This window comes from Prionailurus viverrinus, chromosome F2 (genome assembly GCF_022837055.1).
Source record: "Prionailurus viverrinus isolate Anna chromosome F2, UM_Priviv_1.0, whole genome shotgun sequence".
Classification (NCBI taxonomy): domain Eukaryota; kingdom Metazoa; phylum Chordata; class Mammalia; order Carnivora; family Felidae; genus Prionailurus; species Prionailurus viverrinus.
Window position 1 is genome coordinate 38,461,509 of NC_062578.1, and position 19,028 is coordinate 38,480,536.

At 38.7% G+C, this 19,028-nt stretch overlaps 1 protein-coding gene across 1 annotated transcript in view; it reads right to left on the reverse strand.

The window, feature by feature from the left end:
* Nucleotides 1-19,028, reverse strand: part of PIP4P2 (phosphatidylinositol-4,5-bisphosphate 4-phosphatase 2) — a 53,409-nt gene that overhangs the window by 21,548 nt on the left and 12,833 nt on the right. Inside the window, exons 2-4 of the mRNA XM_047842558.1 lie at nt 11,208-11,356; nt 6,290-6,396; nt 4,826-4,949 (exon numbers count right to left, since the gene is read on the reverse strand). Of these exons, the coding sequence (XP_047698514.1) occupies nt 4,826-4,949; nt 6,290-6,396; nt 11,208-11,356 (380 nt within the window). The remainder of the gene's footprint in view (nt 1-4,825; nt 4,950-6,289; nt 6,397-11,207; nt 11,357-19,028) is intronic.

A 19,028-nucleotide genomic window follows, 5' to 3' on the forward strand; every position in this document is an offset into this window, starting at 1 on the left:
TTAAATATCACATATTAATCCAAAACACCCTTTCCTGCTAAAGAATTAAGGTTTTTAATCATATTCACTGTGTTAATATGCTAATATGATTCACTTGCCTACACTAAATATTAAATAAAAAAGAGCTAGTTTTAGAAGTTTGTCTCTGAATTGTTCATTACTTTAGTAGTAGTTTTCTTCTCATACGAAAATATCTAAATGCATAAAGTACTTTTTAAAGTATTAAAAATCATGTCACATACATGTGTTTTAACCTCTCAATTTGGATCACTCTCTCGGATTCATACCAGGTGATTTCAAAAAATTAAATATGACCTTTCTAAGAGTTGTCTTTGATTTCCTTTTTTCCTCATTCCCTTATCTACTCTATTATCAGCACGTTAATTCTCTCTCAAAATCTTTACGCTATTCCCCAACCATCATCATCACTTTTTTTGAATAATAAAAGTCAAACATCTAGTCTTGCCCCTCTTCAGCCTTTCCCTCCATGCAATCCATGTTCCATTTTATACATAGCATCCCTACATACAGAATTAATTATAAAGCTCTACTGAAGCTTTCATTACTCTGAGCATAATGTCACTCACTCCCTCTAGGCTGGGTACTTCTGTGGGTGCGCGAAGAATCCTCCGTTATTTCCTACTCTAGCCTAAACACCCTAAACATATTTCATATAATTCTTGTTTTAATTGTCTTTCTTCTCCAATTAGATTATAAAACTGCATGAGGGCAAGGAATGTGTCTTCCTGTTCCTTCATTATGCAGTCCAGTGCCTGGCGCGCACTCAGTAATTATATTTGAACAAATGAAATCAGCTCACTGACAATGTGGCTCTAAAGATTATCCGTGGCAAGGATTTAGAAAATAAAATTTAGCTGAGCAAATGCAAATGTAAGCTAATTATGGAGGGGAATTGACTGAACAAGTTGAAAAGAAATCTGTTTTGAAGATCTTTAAATGGTATTTCAAAATATAATTTGTTCACATGTAAGAAAGAAAATAATAAATATATTTAATATATATTTAACTTAGTCAAATCACTCGATATCTATCAATACCTACAGAGTGTATTATCCTATGTAGTAATTTTCAAAAAGAAATTTTTTAACTACTCCCACCAGGTATATCTCCTAATTAAGCAACTTAGTCACCGATTTAATGAATAAAATATAAAGAAGAAGATTTATCTTCTCCTTACAAGATCAGAAGGATCCTAGAAATTCTGATTAAATGAATTAAATCAGATAGATGCATGCATTTCCATTTCTTTTCCTAAACTTGACTGAAATAGGGGTAAATGAATTTTAAAAAGTATAATACCATAAGGGTAACGAGGAGAGATGACCCCAAATCTCTGAACAACGGAACGCTCATGGAGCCTGGAGCTGGCTTAGTGAAAGGGGTACTGAAACTTGCCTGTCTGCAGAGAGATATGCCAAAGGAAAGCAAGCTGTTTCAGGTATTGGGGCTACCACGTGTTTTCCGAGGTGGGGCTCCTAGCAGTATCCCCTGTAAATGCTTCCCTACCCTCCGCAAAACGAAACCCCTCTCTTCCCGGTACATGCAAGAAAAGAGTGATTTATTCTGAAAAGAAACTGGACAAGAGAGCTTGTGAACTTAGAAACACCCGCCATAGCAGAAGGCAAGAATAAAAGAAAGGAATCAAGTTAAAGTCTACGGTTTGAACAGTGGATGAGACCTTCATCTCATTACCTTTAACTCCTAAATGCTGCCTCCCAGGCATATCACTCACAAGAAACTGCAAGATTTTTCCCCAGAGAAACTTGCCCTCCAAGAAGACTTCTTGATATTAAGAGTTGACGGTTGTTCAAAAAAATGGGAGAGGGAGAAGAAAAAGAAGAGGAAGATGCAGAAGAAGGAGGAAGGAGGGAAGGAGGGAAAGAAGAAAGGAGGGAAGGAAGGAAAGAAGGAGGGAAGGAAGGAAGGAAAGGAGAAAGATCTTAACTCTGCTGCATGAATAGAGGTTCCAATCAGTGACTGACCCTCAAATATAAATGAACTTTTCTGTAAAATCTCTACCACAAAAAAAAGAAAAGGTGGGGAGAAAACAGAGACAAGGCATAAAGAAGAAAAATACTTCACAAAACAATAGAACTAATAGTTTCAGAAAGATGCCGTAGAGAAGAGAATGCTCTTTAGAAAAAGGAAAAACTAACCAGAGAACACAGGAAAAGTCTTTGAGATTAAAAATTAAGTTAGAAAATCTGAAATTAAAATTTTGAATTAAGTTTGGAAGATATAATCAGGAAAGTGTCCCAGTAAGTAAAAGAAAAAGCCAAACCTTCAAAGAAAATGTAAGAAAAAGAAAAAAGAGTCAATAATTCAGGTGATCTAAAGGGTTCTAGAAAGAGGGAACAAAGAAAAGAAAATAGTCTAGACCATAAGAGGGCCCACTGAGTACCCAGACAATGAATTCAAACATATCCTCCCTAAGACACATTCTTTTTATAAATGTTTTTTAACTTGAGTATAGTTGACACACAGTGTTACGTCTCTCGAGTGAACAACACAGTGATTCAACTAGTCTTTATATTATGGTATGCTCACCACAGGTGTAACTACCATCTGTCATCATACAACACTATTACAATATCATTGGCTGCGTTCCCTATGCTGGTCCTTTTATTCCATGACTTACTCATTCCGTAACTGGAAGCCTGTACCTCCCACTATCCTTCAAACACTCACTCCCTTATACTGGCAACCATCAGTATGTTCTCTATATTTATATTTATGGATCTCCACTTTTTGTTTGTTCATTATATTCCACATATAAGTGGAATTATATGGTATTTGTCTTTCTAAGTCTGACTTATTTCACTTAGCATAATACCCTCTAGGTCCATTCATTTGTCACAAATGGTAAGATCTCATCCTTTCTAAAGGCTGCGTAATATTCCAGTGTGTATGTATGTATCTGTATCACATCTTCTTTTTCCATCCTAAGACATATTCCAATGCAATTTCAGAGCACTGGAGAAAATGAAAGAAGAAAGAGGCAAATAAAGAGAAAAAATAGAAAGGACATGGAATCAGGGCAGTAGTTGAACTTTTCATTAATAGTGGAGCAAAGCCTTTTAAATTTTTGAGAGGAAACAATTAGCAACCTACAATTCTACATCTGAACAAACTATAAAGTACATGTGAGATTAGATTAAAAACTGTTTAAGAAGTAGAAGGTCTCAAATTTATTTCCTTGCATATTTTCTCAGAAAGCTAAGAGGGGATGTATTTCACCAAAATGAAGGAGTAAACCAAGAGCTATAAGGAAGGCATGAGATCCAATACAGGAAAAGAAAAAAGGAATTCCTAGGATAATGATGAAGGGAAATCCCACAATGGCAGCTGTGTAGCAAGAAGCCTCAATAATAGATTCCCTGATGTGTCTGACTATATTGATAGGAATTTTATAGTTCTATAAAATAATATGGGAATAAGTAATGATTTGTAATAGAAAATTAAATTCAAAAGGAGGAGAGACAATTATTCTTTTTTTTTTTTTAAGTAATCTCTATACCCAGTGTGGGGCTCAAACTCATGACTCTGAGATCAAGAGTCAGATGCTCTACCAAATGAGCCAGCCAGGTGCCCCAAAAGGAGGATATACAATTATTAACAGATCCAAAAAAAAATCTGAAAAGTCATACAGTGCCAAAAGATAATATATTACTTGGCTAAGCTGTGAACATAATTTACCTAATCATAAAAAATATAAACATTAAGCATTAATTGAAAAAAATATTAAAACTCTAGCTGAAGCATGGAATCGAGAAAAGGACTATGAGTGGGGGAAGGGATGTTATGAGTGCTAAATCCTCAACCTGCATTGTACAGGGTAATAGGTAAAATCTAAAATCAAAAAGAAAAAAGGGTAAACAATTTAAACACATGTACATAATACCAGCACAGCAGCTGGAAATGCTGGAAGTATTTGGAGGATGGTATTTGGGGATGATCACTATTTTCCTTATGAGCTTTACAATCCCATTTAACATTGAAATTATGCACATGAATTACTCTACTAAAAATAAAAATTAGAAGGAAAAAAATGCAAATCATCTACACTTGCTTAAACCTGTTCGTCCCTTAGATTATCCTGAAGTGGAAGACCACTGTGACCTCAGCCCTGCCCAGGCTTACACTCTGGAAGTTTTCATTAATACTTAGGTTCTAAAGAACATTTTTTTGTCTCCTATGAGGGCTGAATAACAAAAGAAAACCTTCCTGACAGGGCAAGGCATTATGAACTTAACTTTTAAAAATCAAACTTAGGGGTGCCTGGGTGGCTCAGTCGGTTAAGCGTCCAACTTCGGCTCAGGTCATGATCTCGCAATTTGCGGGTTCAAGTCCTGTGTCAAGTTCTGTGCTGACAGCTCTGAGCCTGGAATCTGCTTCTGGTTCTGTGTCTCCCTCTCTCTCTGCCCTTCCCCCACTCAGTCTCTCTCTTTCTCAAAAGTAAGTAAACATTGAAAAAAATGTATTAAAAAATCAAACTTAGGGTTAGAGTTAAAAGTTAGTTGAACAAGAATTCCTATAACTACTTATAACTTCTTATTTTTTCCCCAGTAGTTTATCTAATTATGGACACCAGAGTTAACTCCCTTTACTCCAAGTTTAATTTTTTAAAAAGCAGAAAAAATTTTGATAAATTATAATAAGAATTTTTCTTGAATCTAGAAACCACAAATCTTCTGATTAAGTGCACTTGGATAAAACTACAAGACCATGAGCGGTGGTCAAATCTATGTGATCGTGACCTACATGTACAGATTGATGTCACTGTGACAAATGTCCAGTTACTTACCAGGAATGTGTTTCCACAATGCCCACACACGACCCTTGTACCTTCTGGTTGGACTGGCAATGCAGGTTGAGCTGGTTGTTCTTCAGAAATAAGCATTACTGGGCCAAGGTTAATTATTCGTCTACTGTGGAGAGAGAAATGAAACAACTTCATTATCCCACAAATGGACTGAGGGCAAAACCTGTACTATATGACCAAAAACATGGAATATAGCATTGAAAATAAATAAATTATCAGGCTTCGAAGCTAAATTCACAGAAAGTAGCAATAAGCAATACTTCAAAAGCAAAAAAAAAAAAATGAGAGTTTTTAATATTTTTGATGGAAACCATATATTATAGTGTTGGTTCCTAATCAATGACCTTGGGAACCATTTCACTGCCTTTTTCAAGTTCTTGTAAGTCCAAATCAGAAAATAGTTTTTATCATTCCCTATCTAGGAACACAAGTTGAGTTTTGTAGAAAACTACAAAAGTTAAAATATTCCACATCAATAAATACGTTGCGTGCCATGAAGGTACCAAAGTGCTGAGTCACAACCAAATTTCTCTGAGTAGGTTGGTATTCCTTGATGTCTATTTAATCACAGTTGGACAAAAAGGAAGATGAGAAGGCTTCATCACATGGGGTTGCAAATGATTCATAGAAAGGTCAAAGAGCCAGAAATCACAGAAAAAACACAGGTAAAGTCTTGATAGACTCCGATCTGGGCACATCTATAATGTCATTTGATATGGGCAAATAGCTCCAGAATTTACTGCATAGAGTATATTCAGCAAAGACCAGTATAGCACATGGTAAGGTACACAATGATGACTAAAACACTTCCAGATTAAGATGAATTTCATCAAAGGTAAACTAGGCGGTTACTTTTATTTATTTTTTTCCCTTTGGAACATCTTTGAGTTGATCTTAATCACTCATATATACATTACAGTTGGGTGACACCTCCCTTCACTGATGTAACAGGGGTCTGAAATGGCTTACAAATAGTGTTCTTAGAAACACCTTTATTACAACTATTTAAACATTTGACTGCATGCATTACAGAATGGGTTTATTCCATTCACTCATAATACCAATGTGAATACAGGTTGCAACTAGAGATCTCATAAATATCCTTATTACAAGTGTTCCTAATAACTTCACTATATAAATAACAATGAGGATAAGTGGTTACTTTTAAGTAAGTTTCATGAGTCACTAATTTATTACACTGCATTAAGTACTGACATAATATCAAGAAATCTTTCATTGCTCATTCAAGAATATTATAAATACTTGTGACCATTAATTTCAAACTAATCATATCATTCCTTTAACAAAGGGAAAATAATAATCTAACTCCTGTAATTACTTTGAGGACAAAGACTCTAGAACAAAGCCTGGCACATAATAAGCCTTTAATAAATACTAGTTGAATGAAAGAATGAATGAATGAATGAATGAATGTTTATCTCTTACCAGTTAGGTCTCGGACATCCTATTCGCCGAGATGTGTCCTTACAAATGAGGAGACAATTACAAGGGCATCTAACATATTTCTTCCCTGTTGGGGGGTTTTTGATTGGCTAGATAAGGGAAGAAAATGCAAACACAGCAAATTAACCAAAGGACAGATTGCCAAAGCTTGTTTATGTATAAAAAGGAAATGATTCCTTAAAAACGTAGGCTCCCCATAGTGCTATCAAAGTACAGGTTAAGGAAAAGTGCATCATAAGTGGTTTTAAATAGCTCAGATGTTGGCAAGCACTCTATGAAGTCTGGGGGCTGCAGAAATTTAATTGTGAAGGGCGTATTTGAAAGTTCGCTTGCACTGCCCTTTCAATATGAGAAGAAAATTTAAGTGCACAACAAAAATTGTTTTCCCTTTAAAGTTTTAGGACAAGACAAAGTCATCTATCTGTCCCACCAGGTACAAACATTCACTAGTTTCTTGCACCTGTCTGGGAAGAGTGAGCTCATTAAGAATAGTGGGCAAAGAGGAGTGTATGATAAATTTGAACTTGACTGCCTGGAATATAAGAAGTGATCATTTTATTACATCTTTTAGCTTAAAAACAAACAACCTGCAATAACTCTTAATGTTAACGTCTTTTTAACTTTACAGTAAATGTAAAAGCAAGAATAAACACCAAAGAAAACAATCCTTTCAACACTAGGACTCAGGCCTGTTAAAGTAAATAACCTATGAAGCAATGGAAGGACTAGAACATCACTCTCTTGGGCATGCCTGCCAAAAATGTACAACCTGAATCCAGTCATGAGGGAATACCAGACAAACCCAAACTGAGGAACATTCTACAAAACATCTTGCTTGTACTTTTTGAAAATATCAAGGCAGTACAAGACAAAGAAAGACTACATTTCAGATTAAGGGAAATTAAAGAGACATGACATCAAATATGATATGCAATTCTGGATTCACTCCTGGACCATGTGTTTTGTTTGTTTGTTTGTTTGTTTGTTTGTTTGTTTTTTAATGGAACCATTGAGCAAATATGAGTTAGGTCAAAAGATCAGATAACAGCATTGTGTTAATGTTAATTTCCTGCATTTGATAACTGTACTATGATTGTATAAGTGACTGTCCTTTTTTTTTTTTTTTTTTTAAGGAAATTCACACTAAAATATTTAGGAGTAAAGGGGCCTCTGGGTGGCTCAGTCAGCTAAGCGTCCAACTTCGGCTCAGGTCATGATCTTGCAGTTTGTAAGTTCAAGCCCCACATCGGGCTCTGTACTGACAGCTTGAAGCCTGGAGCCTGCTTCTGATTCTGTGTCTCCCTATCTCTCTGCTCCTCTCCTGTCCACGCTCTGTCTCTCTCTCTCTCTCAAAAAGAAATAAACGTTAAAAAAAATTTTTTTTAATGTTTAGGGATAGAAAAGCCCCATGTCTGCAATTACCTTAAAAGGTTCTTAAAAGAAAGAAAGAAAGAAAGAAAGAAAGAAAGAAAGAAAGAAAGAAAGAAAAGATTATTTATTTATTTAAAGAGAGAAAGTGAATGTGACAAAATATTAACACATTTGGGGAATGTGGGTACAGAATGTGTGGAAATTCTCTGTACATAATATGTACTATTATTTTTGTAACATAATTTCAAATCTGTGACATATTTCAAAAAAAGATTTAAAAATTTAAGGAAATAACCTTGTTAGAAATATATAAAAATTAACAATAAGTCATCAATAATTTATTAAGCTATATTACAGATAAAATCTGAAAATCTGAATATCCCAAAGTTATAAACATCCAGAATGTGTTACTATTCAATCTAAAATATCAAGAAAACCAGGGGTGCCTGGGTGGTTCAGTCAGTTAAGCATCCAAATTCAGCTCAGGTCATAATCTCATGGTTTGTGAGTTCGAGCGCCACGTCAGGCTCTGCGCTGACAGCTCAGAACCTGGAGCCTGCTTCCGATTCTGTGTCTCCCCTTGTCTCTGCCCCTCCCCATGCTCATATTCTGTCTCTCTCTGTTTCTCAATAATAAATAAACATTTAAAAAATTTAAATATCAAGAAAACCAGAACTTGGGTTAATTTATCTATACATCCAAATTCTACCATTAAATAAACGTGTACTTGGCAAATGACAAGTTTTTCTTAAAATTTTTTTAATGTTTATTTTTTGAGAGCAAGAGATAGAGCATGAACAAAGGAGGAGCAGAGAGAAGGGGAGATACAGAGAGAGGGAGATCTGAAGCAGGTTCCAGGCTCTGAGCTGTCACGACAGCCCAGAACCCAATGCAGGGCTCGAACTCAAGGACCGCAAGATCATGACCTGAGCTGAAGTTGGCCACTTAACTGACTGAGCCACCCAAAGGTCCCTACCAGCTTTTTTTATATTTTATTCCCACCTTACCTGTAGACCCCAGTTCCCTCGTTTACAAAACAAGGCAACTGAATTAGACAATTTTAAGCACTAGTCCTTAGTGCCAGCTCATGGCTTGTCATGTCTGATCTGCTGGGACACGGGGGTGACACTGTCCTGATGCATAAGTTTTAGAATTCTTACTTAGCAAAATGAACTTGTATGTGCCAGATGCAGTGCTGGGCACTTTGCCCCTGTAATCCCAAGAGCAACCCTATTAGGTAGGTATTATTATTTTACCAGTCTACATGAGGAAACCACAGTGTGGAAAAGATAAATCCCAAGGATAGATAGCTCTCAAGTGGCAGAGCTAGGATTCAAACCCCAGTCCCTCTAGTCCGTCAGCCTCCAGATCTCAGACTCCTTAATCAATCACTCAGCCAATTAGTTCCGCTCTTCCTCCAGGACTTCTCAACTTTTCCATTACCTTGCCCTAGAAATTGCTTCTCCCTTAGCTTTAAATTCTGTATTCTCTAAGTCTTGTTAAAATTTGTCCATATTTTCTCTCCTCCCACTTTCTACTTCCTTTCCCAATTCTAGCTACCGAAAGAAGGACTTATGTTAGCCTGGTTTTGTTTTGTTGTTTCATTTTTTGAATCTCCTCAGGATATCAGGTTCCCATCAGAGGTGGCTGCCCAGGAGAACAGACACACTGATACCCTGTTTTAGGTGACATGAGGAGAATGAACCACAGTGAAACTGAGCAGGGGATAGTGACAGTGAATAGAAGGAGTGGCTCTGTTGGACTCTGGTCCGTTTGTCTGTTCTTTTTAACCTAGAATTTCTCCAGAGAAGCTGCTGGCTGCCTAATACCTCTTCATTCATAAATTTAAGATCAAGTTACATTGCCAACATTGGGAAGTCATCTCTGAAAGCACTCCTCACACACATTTTCCCCTTCTTTTCCTCCCCTGTAGTATGACTGACTCCACACAAGGCAATCTAATTAGATACTACTCATTTTCTCCAGGATACTGACAATTATTTACATTACTTAACAGGAGCAATAATGCTACAAAAATGTCAGCACGATTTTCCTTATGTCCAGAAGTAGTTTATTTGTACCCAAATCCTACCGTTCTGGTATCATGAACTCCTCACTTCTAAGTAGCCAGACTGAGGCTGTTGACGAAACCCATAGTCTGCTCTGTTTACTTCCAAGGGTAAATATAAAGCTCTAAAACTTTTTTTTCTACTCATTAAAAAACAAAAGTTTGTGTCAGTGGTGGCATAGGAGAAAAAAATAAACAGGAACATCGAATCCAAAGAAACCTTTAAGGTACTGGTATTTTTTTTAATTGCCATCAATGCCTGACAACTCTTAATTTGGTTGCTAACTCTAAAAGCAGCACGAATGAGGCTGATGCTAAGTTTGCTAGTGGGTGTTTAACTTAAAAAGGAAATAGAAGGTTTTGTAGGTATCACCTCTATTTACACAATAAAGTTTATCCCCAAATGATGTCCCTTATGAAAATATATATTTACAATGAAACATATTGCTTCAAGCCTTAAGGTTTTATTTTATGACTTTTCTATAAAACACATAATGCCCAGTGTGTGTGTTTTATGGTTTACAGAGACACGGTAATCTCTGGCTGACTTTTTTTCAGACTTTTCTAAAAAGGAAAAATATGCAAGTACCAACAATTAAATTAATATTTAATTGCAAACTTTGAGAGAGATTGAAATTTTATTTTTTAGTATAACTTATTGTCAAATTGGATTCCATACAACACCCAGGGCTCATCCCAACAAAGATTGAAATTTTAAAAATAAAGCCTAACCATGAAAGTAGGAATCTATTTAATCTAACCAGTATACACTTTGTCAGTTCATTACTTGAAAGTTTCAAAATTGTACTTAAAATTTAGTTGCCTTTCTCAAGTTTCATTTAAAAAAAAACAAAACAATATACCCTTCAAGTTTTTTGAACGTTTCACTAAATTACTATCAAGCAAGTAGAATAAAATATCAAGCTATTTATAAACACTTTGGCACAGATATTGATACTACATGCATAATCTTAAACCCAGAAAAACCATACAAACATCCTATAGACATAGAGCAAATTTAAATAATTTTCCACATAGTAAGTACAAAGTCCACATGTGAAGTGAACCTTGGTGTATGTATGTATATGTATGTATGTGTGTATATATATATATATCTCCTCATTTTTGTGAAAATCAAAATGGATTTAGTTGTGACGTGGATGGACACTGAGGACAATTGTAAACATCTGTAGAGGGTCAGTCTCATGTTAGAAAGTAAAGAGCCAGATGGCATTATGCTTAAATTCACCATGAAATTTTCATAATGGAATTAACCTTAAATACCTGGGCACATCCTTGTATGATAAAAGAGGAGTAGAGAGAAGAAAGAAAGGATGAGAAAATATGGTTGTATCTCTATCCAGTGCACGTCTACCTTTAAGTAACATTAGTGGAGTACTTCCTTTAGACAGAAGATGTCAGACAATAATTTATGCTTTATTAATGGAAACCCCCACTTACCGTAGCTTCATTGCAAACTGTGCACTTAACCACATGCTGGTGAAGCTTGCCATCCAAGTTGATGAGAGACTGGCACACACGGCAGTTAATTACTGGAATACCAGTGGCATCAGGACTGGCGATGGCTGTATATGGAGGGGGGAGTTCCGCTGGAAAGAGCATCAGTCACTGAATCAGGGCCAATGGTATTATGAAGGGTTTGAGCATACAAGCAATAGAAGTAAAGCAGAAACTATCAAAAATGTCCTTACTCTTGTATTTATGTTTTTAAAGCTAGCCACCTTATCCTGGTTTCTGAGCGCAAACACACATGGGCCTACATTGTGAAGGGGAAGAATTCTTAACTCCAATAAAATCCAAATCATGCTTGCCTTGGTCTATCCAAACGATCCAGTTTTCTTTTACTAACCTATACTCAACATACCCACTCTGTTCCCTCATAAGTCACAGAGCTTGTAATAGGAAAGGGATGATTCATGCCTAAAGTAAGAATCTTACAACTAATGATCTGATTACCAAGAAAGAGAAATAGTCAATGAGAGAAAGGTTTAAAATCACTTATGCATACACATAAACTATGCAGTTGCCATGCAGTGTTTATAAAGGGACCACTATACAACTGCTGGCTGTGACAAGAACAAAATAGTTTTGGTGGCAGTTTAAGGAGACACAAAAGTGAACCTAGGAAAACTGAACTTATCAACATGGAACAAAGCCAGTTGGAATGGAACAATGCTAATTTCAGACACAAAACAAAAATAAAAATACACTTAACATTTTTTTATCTCAAATTTTTAACGTTAAAAACGGGGCGCCTGGGTGGCTCAGTCAGTTAAGTGTCCGACTTCGGCTCAGGTCACGATCTCACGGTTGGTTCATGGGTTCAAGCCCTGCGTCATGCTCTGTGCTAACAGTCCAGAGCCCGGAGCCTGTTTCAGATTCTGTGTCTCCCTCTCTCTCTGCCTCTCATCTGCTCACGCTCTGCCTCTCTCTCAAAAATATATAAACATTAAAAAAAAATTGTTCTAAATAAAAAAAAAATCTAGGAAATGCGCTTACGTATTTATGGATAAAAAATACATCTGGAACTTAGTTTAAATGCCCTAAGAAAAAAATGGGTTAATAGATGAAACAAGATTAGCAAAATGTTGATAATGAGTAAAAATATAGTAACATAGAAGATCATTTTGGTCTATCTACTTTTGTGTGTGTTTGAAAATTCCCAGAATACGTGCACACACACATACCACACACACACACACACACACACACACACACACACACACACACAGTTTAAGAGTCCTAAGATTGCCTGATTGGGTAAAGGGTAGCGGCCCAATTTCAGAACTATGCTCATCTACCAGAAGTATATATTTGTTGTAGAAATTTAAGAAAAAGAATATAGATATACTACTCTGGAATGAGATTTCTAAAGGGACTGCCTAACCCCACTCTGTAGCTGCCTCAATTATAGGCATAGGAGGCCCTTTTAAGGAAAGGTAGTATCTTAGGACATCTAGAAAGGCCTACACCTCAACACACGATTCATGTTTGAAGCCCCACTAAAGAGATCTGATATTTCAAGAGGCTTCTGTGATACTATAAAATACAATCGCAAAAGCTAATCATGAAAAGAGCCATTTTTGAAGTAGAGATTTCTACCCACTGAATTAGATTCTGAACTCTGTGGTATTTTTAAAGCATAGCACACTATGGTATGTTTAAAATCCACATATCACCACCTGGCACCCTTGAGGTTTATCATATAGATGTTTTTTAACTAGCAAATGACTAGCAATAAGTGTTATTCATTTAAAGGATTCATAATAAGCTGAATTTCTGCAGCAGTCAAGGCTCTGAAAAGGGCCACTTTGAAATGACAATACGTTTCTGGAAGGCTTATGCCAGAACATCGCCAAATACTGAACTTGAAAAGAAGCTATAGATGTCTTACATTATAAAAATAGCTTTAAATCTTTGAAAGAATTTGAGGTTGATCCAGAGTGACTTGTAAGGTATTAATCAAGAAAAAAATGGGTTAAAGGAACAATGAGTCAAATATACATGTCGCAGCCCTCGCAATTTGCAGATTCTTTTATCAGCTTTCAATAAAGAAGATATTGTTCTGGGAAACTGAATACATACCTTACTAGAAATGCTAGACAAACTGCCTGGTGCTTAATAATAAATATTGTTCTTCATAATTATTAGCATTATTATTAAAAGCAATTTCCTCTCTTGCCTTTTTCTTGAGTTATAAAGTCACATGAAGCAGTTCTCCCATGATTTCCGGTCTCCATCTTATGCAGTATGACAGAAAAGAAATTCAAAGACAAGAAAATTTCACAGAGGAAACAAGTGTACTGAGGGTGAGGGAGGCAGCTGCACACTGCAGTGCACATAAAAGGCCAGCAAAGCCCACCTACTCCAATAGGGCAAAGGCTTCGCTCAAAGGAATCTAAAAATCCCAATAGGGGACCTTAAAAAAGCATTTAAAGTACATCACGGTCAACAAACCCCTGTGACTGTTTTCGCTAAGATTTGTACTATGTAATTTTTAACCTGTTGAAAAAAGAAAGCTTCCAATTATGACCAAAAATATGCTTGAATCTTTTAGAGGCTTGAGAAGTAGAAGGAGAGGAAAAGAAGAACAAGTGAGGATCAGAAATTTAAGATGGGAGAGGCTTTAAGCTCCATGAGGACAGAGGCATACCTGGCTTGTCCGGGACTGATTCACCAGCACCTGCACAGTGCCTGGTCTAGGATAGATGCTCACTGAATATTCACTGTGCGGACGGATGGATGGATGGATGGACGAGTGAATCACTGAAATTTATGAGACACATCTATTTCTCTTGGGAAAACAACACTAAGTATATTACTGCTGCTCTCCTTGAAGAGGACCTGGGGTGCTAACACATGAATAAGCTTCACTAAAAAAAAGGGTCTCTTCTACACAGAATACCCTCCAAATCATATACTGACGGAGGTGAGGTAGTCAGGGGCCATTGGCCTGGCCCACCGGCTAGATGGAATCAATCCAAGAGATCAATAGAACGACAGATGCTGCAGCCTAATTGCTCCACAAAACAGTGCTTCCAGGCTTATTGTCTCAATCTTCTGTCCCTGACCTCAGCCCTAAGCTGACATAGAGATATGTCTTGTACTTTGGCCCCAAGAAAACCTTCACCTCCAACTCCATCTCTTTTTGTAAGGGACTTTTTTTTTTTAATTTTTTTTAATGTTTATTTATTTCCGTGACAGAGAGAGACAGAGCATGAGTCGGAGAGGGGCACAGAGAGAGGGAGACACAGAATCAGAAGCAGGCTCCAGGCTCTGAGCTGTCAGCACAGAGCCCGACGCGGGGCTCTAACTCACAAACTATGAGATCATGACCTGAGCCAAAGTTGGACACTTAACCGACTGAGCCACCCAGGCGCCCCAAGGGACTTTTAACTCCAGAGATAAATTCCACAGTTAGTAAACCCGCAGTAATTGGCAATGTAGATTGTTTGTCCTCTTTTCACTTTAAAAGTCAACAGATGACAACTATCATACCGATTTCAAATTTCTGCCCTGGATAAAAAGTCCACTGTAATCTCAGAACTCAGGATCATTAGATATTGAGAGTCACAAAAAGTCTTCATTGTGGAAGAGTCTTTTTACTTATTTGCTGTTAAGTTTATTTATTTTTGAGAGAGAGAGAGAGAGAGAACACAAGCAGGGGAAGAGCAGAGAGAGAGAGAGGGAGACAGAATTCGAAGTGCCTCCAGGCTTTGAGCTGTCAGCACAGAGTCCGATGTGGGGCTCGAACCCACGAACCGGGAGATCATGACCTAAGCCGAAGTCAGACACTCAACCAACTAAGCCACCCAGGCACCCAGAAGAGTCTTGCTACTTAAACAACGGTCATTTTCTCTATGGGGTTTGCCTAAGTGAAAAATCTTTTTTTTTCCCTTCCATGTGAGCAGTATTTGTTAGACCAGTAGTCCCCAATCCTGAAAACTCTCTCAAAGTTCCAGAGTTGTACCATGTTAGAAAATCAAGCGATATTAGGAATTACACTGTCTAATTTCTTCATCTCATGGGAGAGAAAACTGCAGCCTAGAGATTCTAACTTTTGAATGGATTTTTATACAGCCTTTAGAAAAGTCAGGAGCGGACTTCTCTCCCAGAGGTTTCTCCAAGGTAACAGTTGTCTCTTTCGCTCAATCATTTCATACACGCAGAAAACGTAAGAACTACTGAGGATTCCGTAGAAACACCTAGACAAGAATCAGATCTGAGCTAAAGAGGAAGTAGAGAAGGAGAGGGAAGACAGGGAAAATAAAAAAAATAGGACAGAGTATGAAAAAGAATCCATTCATATAATAAAAACTTCATAGAAAAACGGAGACTCTTAAGAGAGACGATATCAAAGAATATGGATCACAAGGCACATGTGATGGTCTTCCTGAAACACTCCAAAGGAACCATTATTATTCTGTAAACCCACCGGATGAGCAAGAAAAATATAAAGGATCAAGCCTGGCTGGTTTTTTCCCCTCCTTAGGATCTTTGGGAAGAATATGCATCAGGGAGGGTGTGAGCCTGGCTGGTATGGGTTATCTCTGCTTCTCGGGTAAAATCTCTCCAGTCCAGTTCAGCACCCAGAAAGGGAAGACCAGCTTGTGTTCCTCCCCTCTGTGAAACCAAAGGAATAAAACTATTCCGGGAGACTCTTCGGTTCTTGCAGAGCCATGGATCCATTTGGCTGAAGTCAGAATGGAAGGTAAATGTGCTACTTATTAGGTTACTGACTCTTTGCTCCAAATCTCCCCTTCTCTGCTTTGTCATGCTGGCGCTGGAACTCTGCAAACCACAGCGTGGTTTTGCCAGCTGGCTGCAGGCTGTATTCTGTAAACAGGAGGCGATAAAGGAAGCCTGGATGGTTGGAGGAAGAAGGGACTTGCAGCCCTTTCCTCGGGGTCATGAAGTCTTTCTCCAGAGCTCAGAGGCATCAGCTCCAGCTGGCCCGTGTCTCTGAGAAGTCCTGTTTCATTTCTGCAGGACCCCGCCTCTAAATTATTACATTTTACTAATTCCAATCCCTTCCCTCTGTTCTCTCAGCCCTAGACTCTGTGGTAGGTATTTCCCGCGTTCGATGCCTACTTGACACCTCGGAATAGTATTTTCACAACTTCATACCTAATTAACAATTAAAAATCCATACCTAATTATATTCTCTTCTGTGGTGTCTCTCTTCAGCTATTCATGCCAAGAATAATCCCAGGAAACTGACCCTCAAAAATGGGATTGAAGAAATGGTTTGGTCCTGCCTTGGGCTCAAAAGCAGTGTTGAGCTCCTCTACCAGTGGGACACGGTATGATACTAATTGGTGGCTTGCAGTGGCATCCTGATGAATCAGATTATCCCCTGAAGATGACTGTGATGTTTGTGGCTCCTTCAGTTGACCATTATGGCCGTAACAACTACTATATGGATTGTGATGTGGGATGGATTCCCCTGAATACATTGGGAGCCTTTACAGAAAGAAAACGAGCAGCTCAGGTCTTGAAACTCTCAGCTCAAGTCATGGTCGGAGCACTTCTATCGTAGCCCTGAAAGTATCACCTGTTTCTAATTGTCACAGGGCTTATACTGCTGGAAATCAAACACAAATTTAATTGTGTAGACTGCAAAATTAGAACACCACATGAATTCACAGCCTTACCAAGCTGTCACGTGAAAGCTGGGGCATTGACTGCAAAGGAGTGGACCTCGGAAACACGGAATGGGCCATCTGGTTGTCGCCGAACAGAGCTGAGAATATGAATCCCTGAGTTACTGTGAGCCTCCCTGGTGAGTGGAAAGCAACTCTTCCTCCGAGTCTGAAGAGATGAGCCTTCCTTGACAGGAACACTGCCCCAACCTCCCCTGAAGTAGTTGTCTCACAAGTGGACAGTCATTCTCCTGAAGATGCATTCTCATCTGTTGTTGTCTCAAGACACGTAACGAAGCTCAGATCTCAACATGTTCCAGGAGGTACAAGTAGAAAGCGTGACTCAGGAAGAAGCAGCCTATACATCAAGAGACTTGCAAGGTTTTGAAAATATATACTGCCAGAAACTTGGAGAATATGTGTGGGGGGAAATCCTAAGGGTGTTAAACCAAAGAGGATGGAATATAACACTGAGCTGAGCCAAATTTAATCATATGGGTGTGCTCGTCAGATGTTCTGGGTTCCATGTTTGTTTTAAGGCTGCAAGTAGCTCTCTATCAGTTTACTTGTCTGTTGGTGAGACTTGGCCTTACCTTTCATGGCACTGTGGTGTCAGAACATCCCTAGCATGGTGCAGGAGAAGAATCAAAAGCTTAGGGAGCTAGGAAGTTGGGGTGAATTTATCATAAGAAATGTGCATGCCCACACCTACTACATCAGTTTGCTTATTTTCTAAGTCGAACTGCTCCTCCGGGGAAATCCTAGTGTTGTGACTGCGGACGTGTGATAGGAAGCCCCGCTATAAGTTGTGATGCCAGACAAAGTCAAGAGGCCTTCAGCAATACCCAGGAGAAAAGTAGCAGCCAGTCAGGCACTCTACAGTGGGTTCCCAGGAGTTAGTGAGCATTCAGTGGGTCACAAGCATCCATTATGTACCAGGCACAGTGCTAGATGCCCGTCAGGGACACCATGGGGAATGAGACAGGTTCCAGAGGTCAAAGAGCTCACGTTCTTAACACGGAAACAGGCAGTGAAACTGAAGTACAACTTGGTGCGGTAAGCGCTCTGATAAGGATGTGCGCGGGGGCTTCTCGAGCACAGAAGAAGGCATCTAAATCTGACTAAGGCAGAGCGAGGGTCAGGGGTGCAGCGTGGGCAGAGGGGAGAGGAGGGTAGCAGTGGACTCACTCTAGCACAATTTGGCTTTCCTCCAATACTGCAACCTTTCTCTATCCCGTTACCATTAACCCCTCCCTCCGCAGCAGCTCTAGAACAGCCACACGTTATTGAGTGTGATTGTAATATCAGCTTGGAACCAAGATCAATCTGCATCCTAATGCCTCCAGCATTGCTTGTAAGAGTTTATGTGGTGCCCACGGCAGGCCCCAGGCAACGACAAACCAGGCCTTCTTCTACAACAGCTGATGATGTGTACTGAATTCCACTACGAGCTATTAATCTGTCGTTTTCCTCTCCCTCCGTGGTCTCAGGCGTTCGGGCTGTATCAGAACACTGCCTCCTAACTGGAGGTGCTGGCAAGAAGTGCCCAGTGACCTGCCAATGACCAATTCCTGGACGACAAAAGCTTTTTGCCCTGATTTCTCTGTTTCTCTTAAGGCAATATTCCTGCCTCATTCTATTAATGCCTCTCATCTGTGGTACTAGTGCTCTCTTCAAGTATTGACAGTGAATAAGCCACATTTGCTTCCTCCACTTGATCAACTACAGTGTCTGTGCTGACTTGTATTTCAAAAATTGCGATTTGTTTCCTGACCTGATTCATTCTCCGTAAATCTACGCAAAAAATCAGACACATATTTGGAGTGAGATGAACCTCCTAAAACCAGTACTTATTTTTTAAGCATACACTAAGTGTATAAAGATATTTAGTGAGTAAGTCCCTTAAATTCTAGTGTTCAGATATCTTTACTCATGGGTTAACTAAATTTCATTTCAAAATACAGAGATTGCTAGGGGCGCCTGGGTGGCGCAGTCGGTTAAGCGTCCGACTTCAGCCAGGTCACGATCTCGCGGTCCTTGAGTTCGAGCCCCGCGTCGGGCTCTGGGCTGATGGCTCAGAGCCTGGAGCCTGTTTCCGATTCTGTGTCTCCCTCTCTCT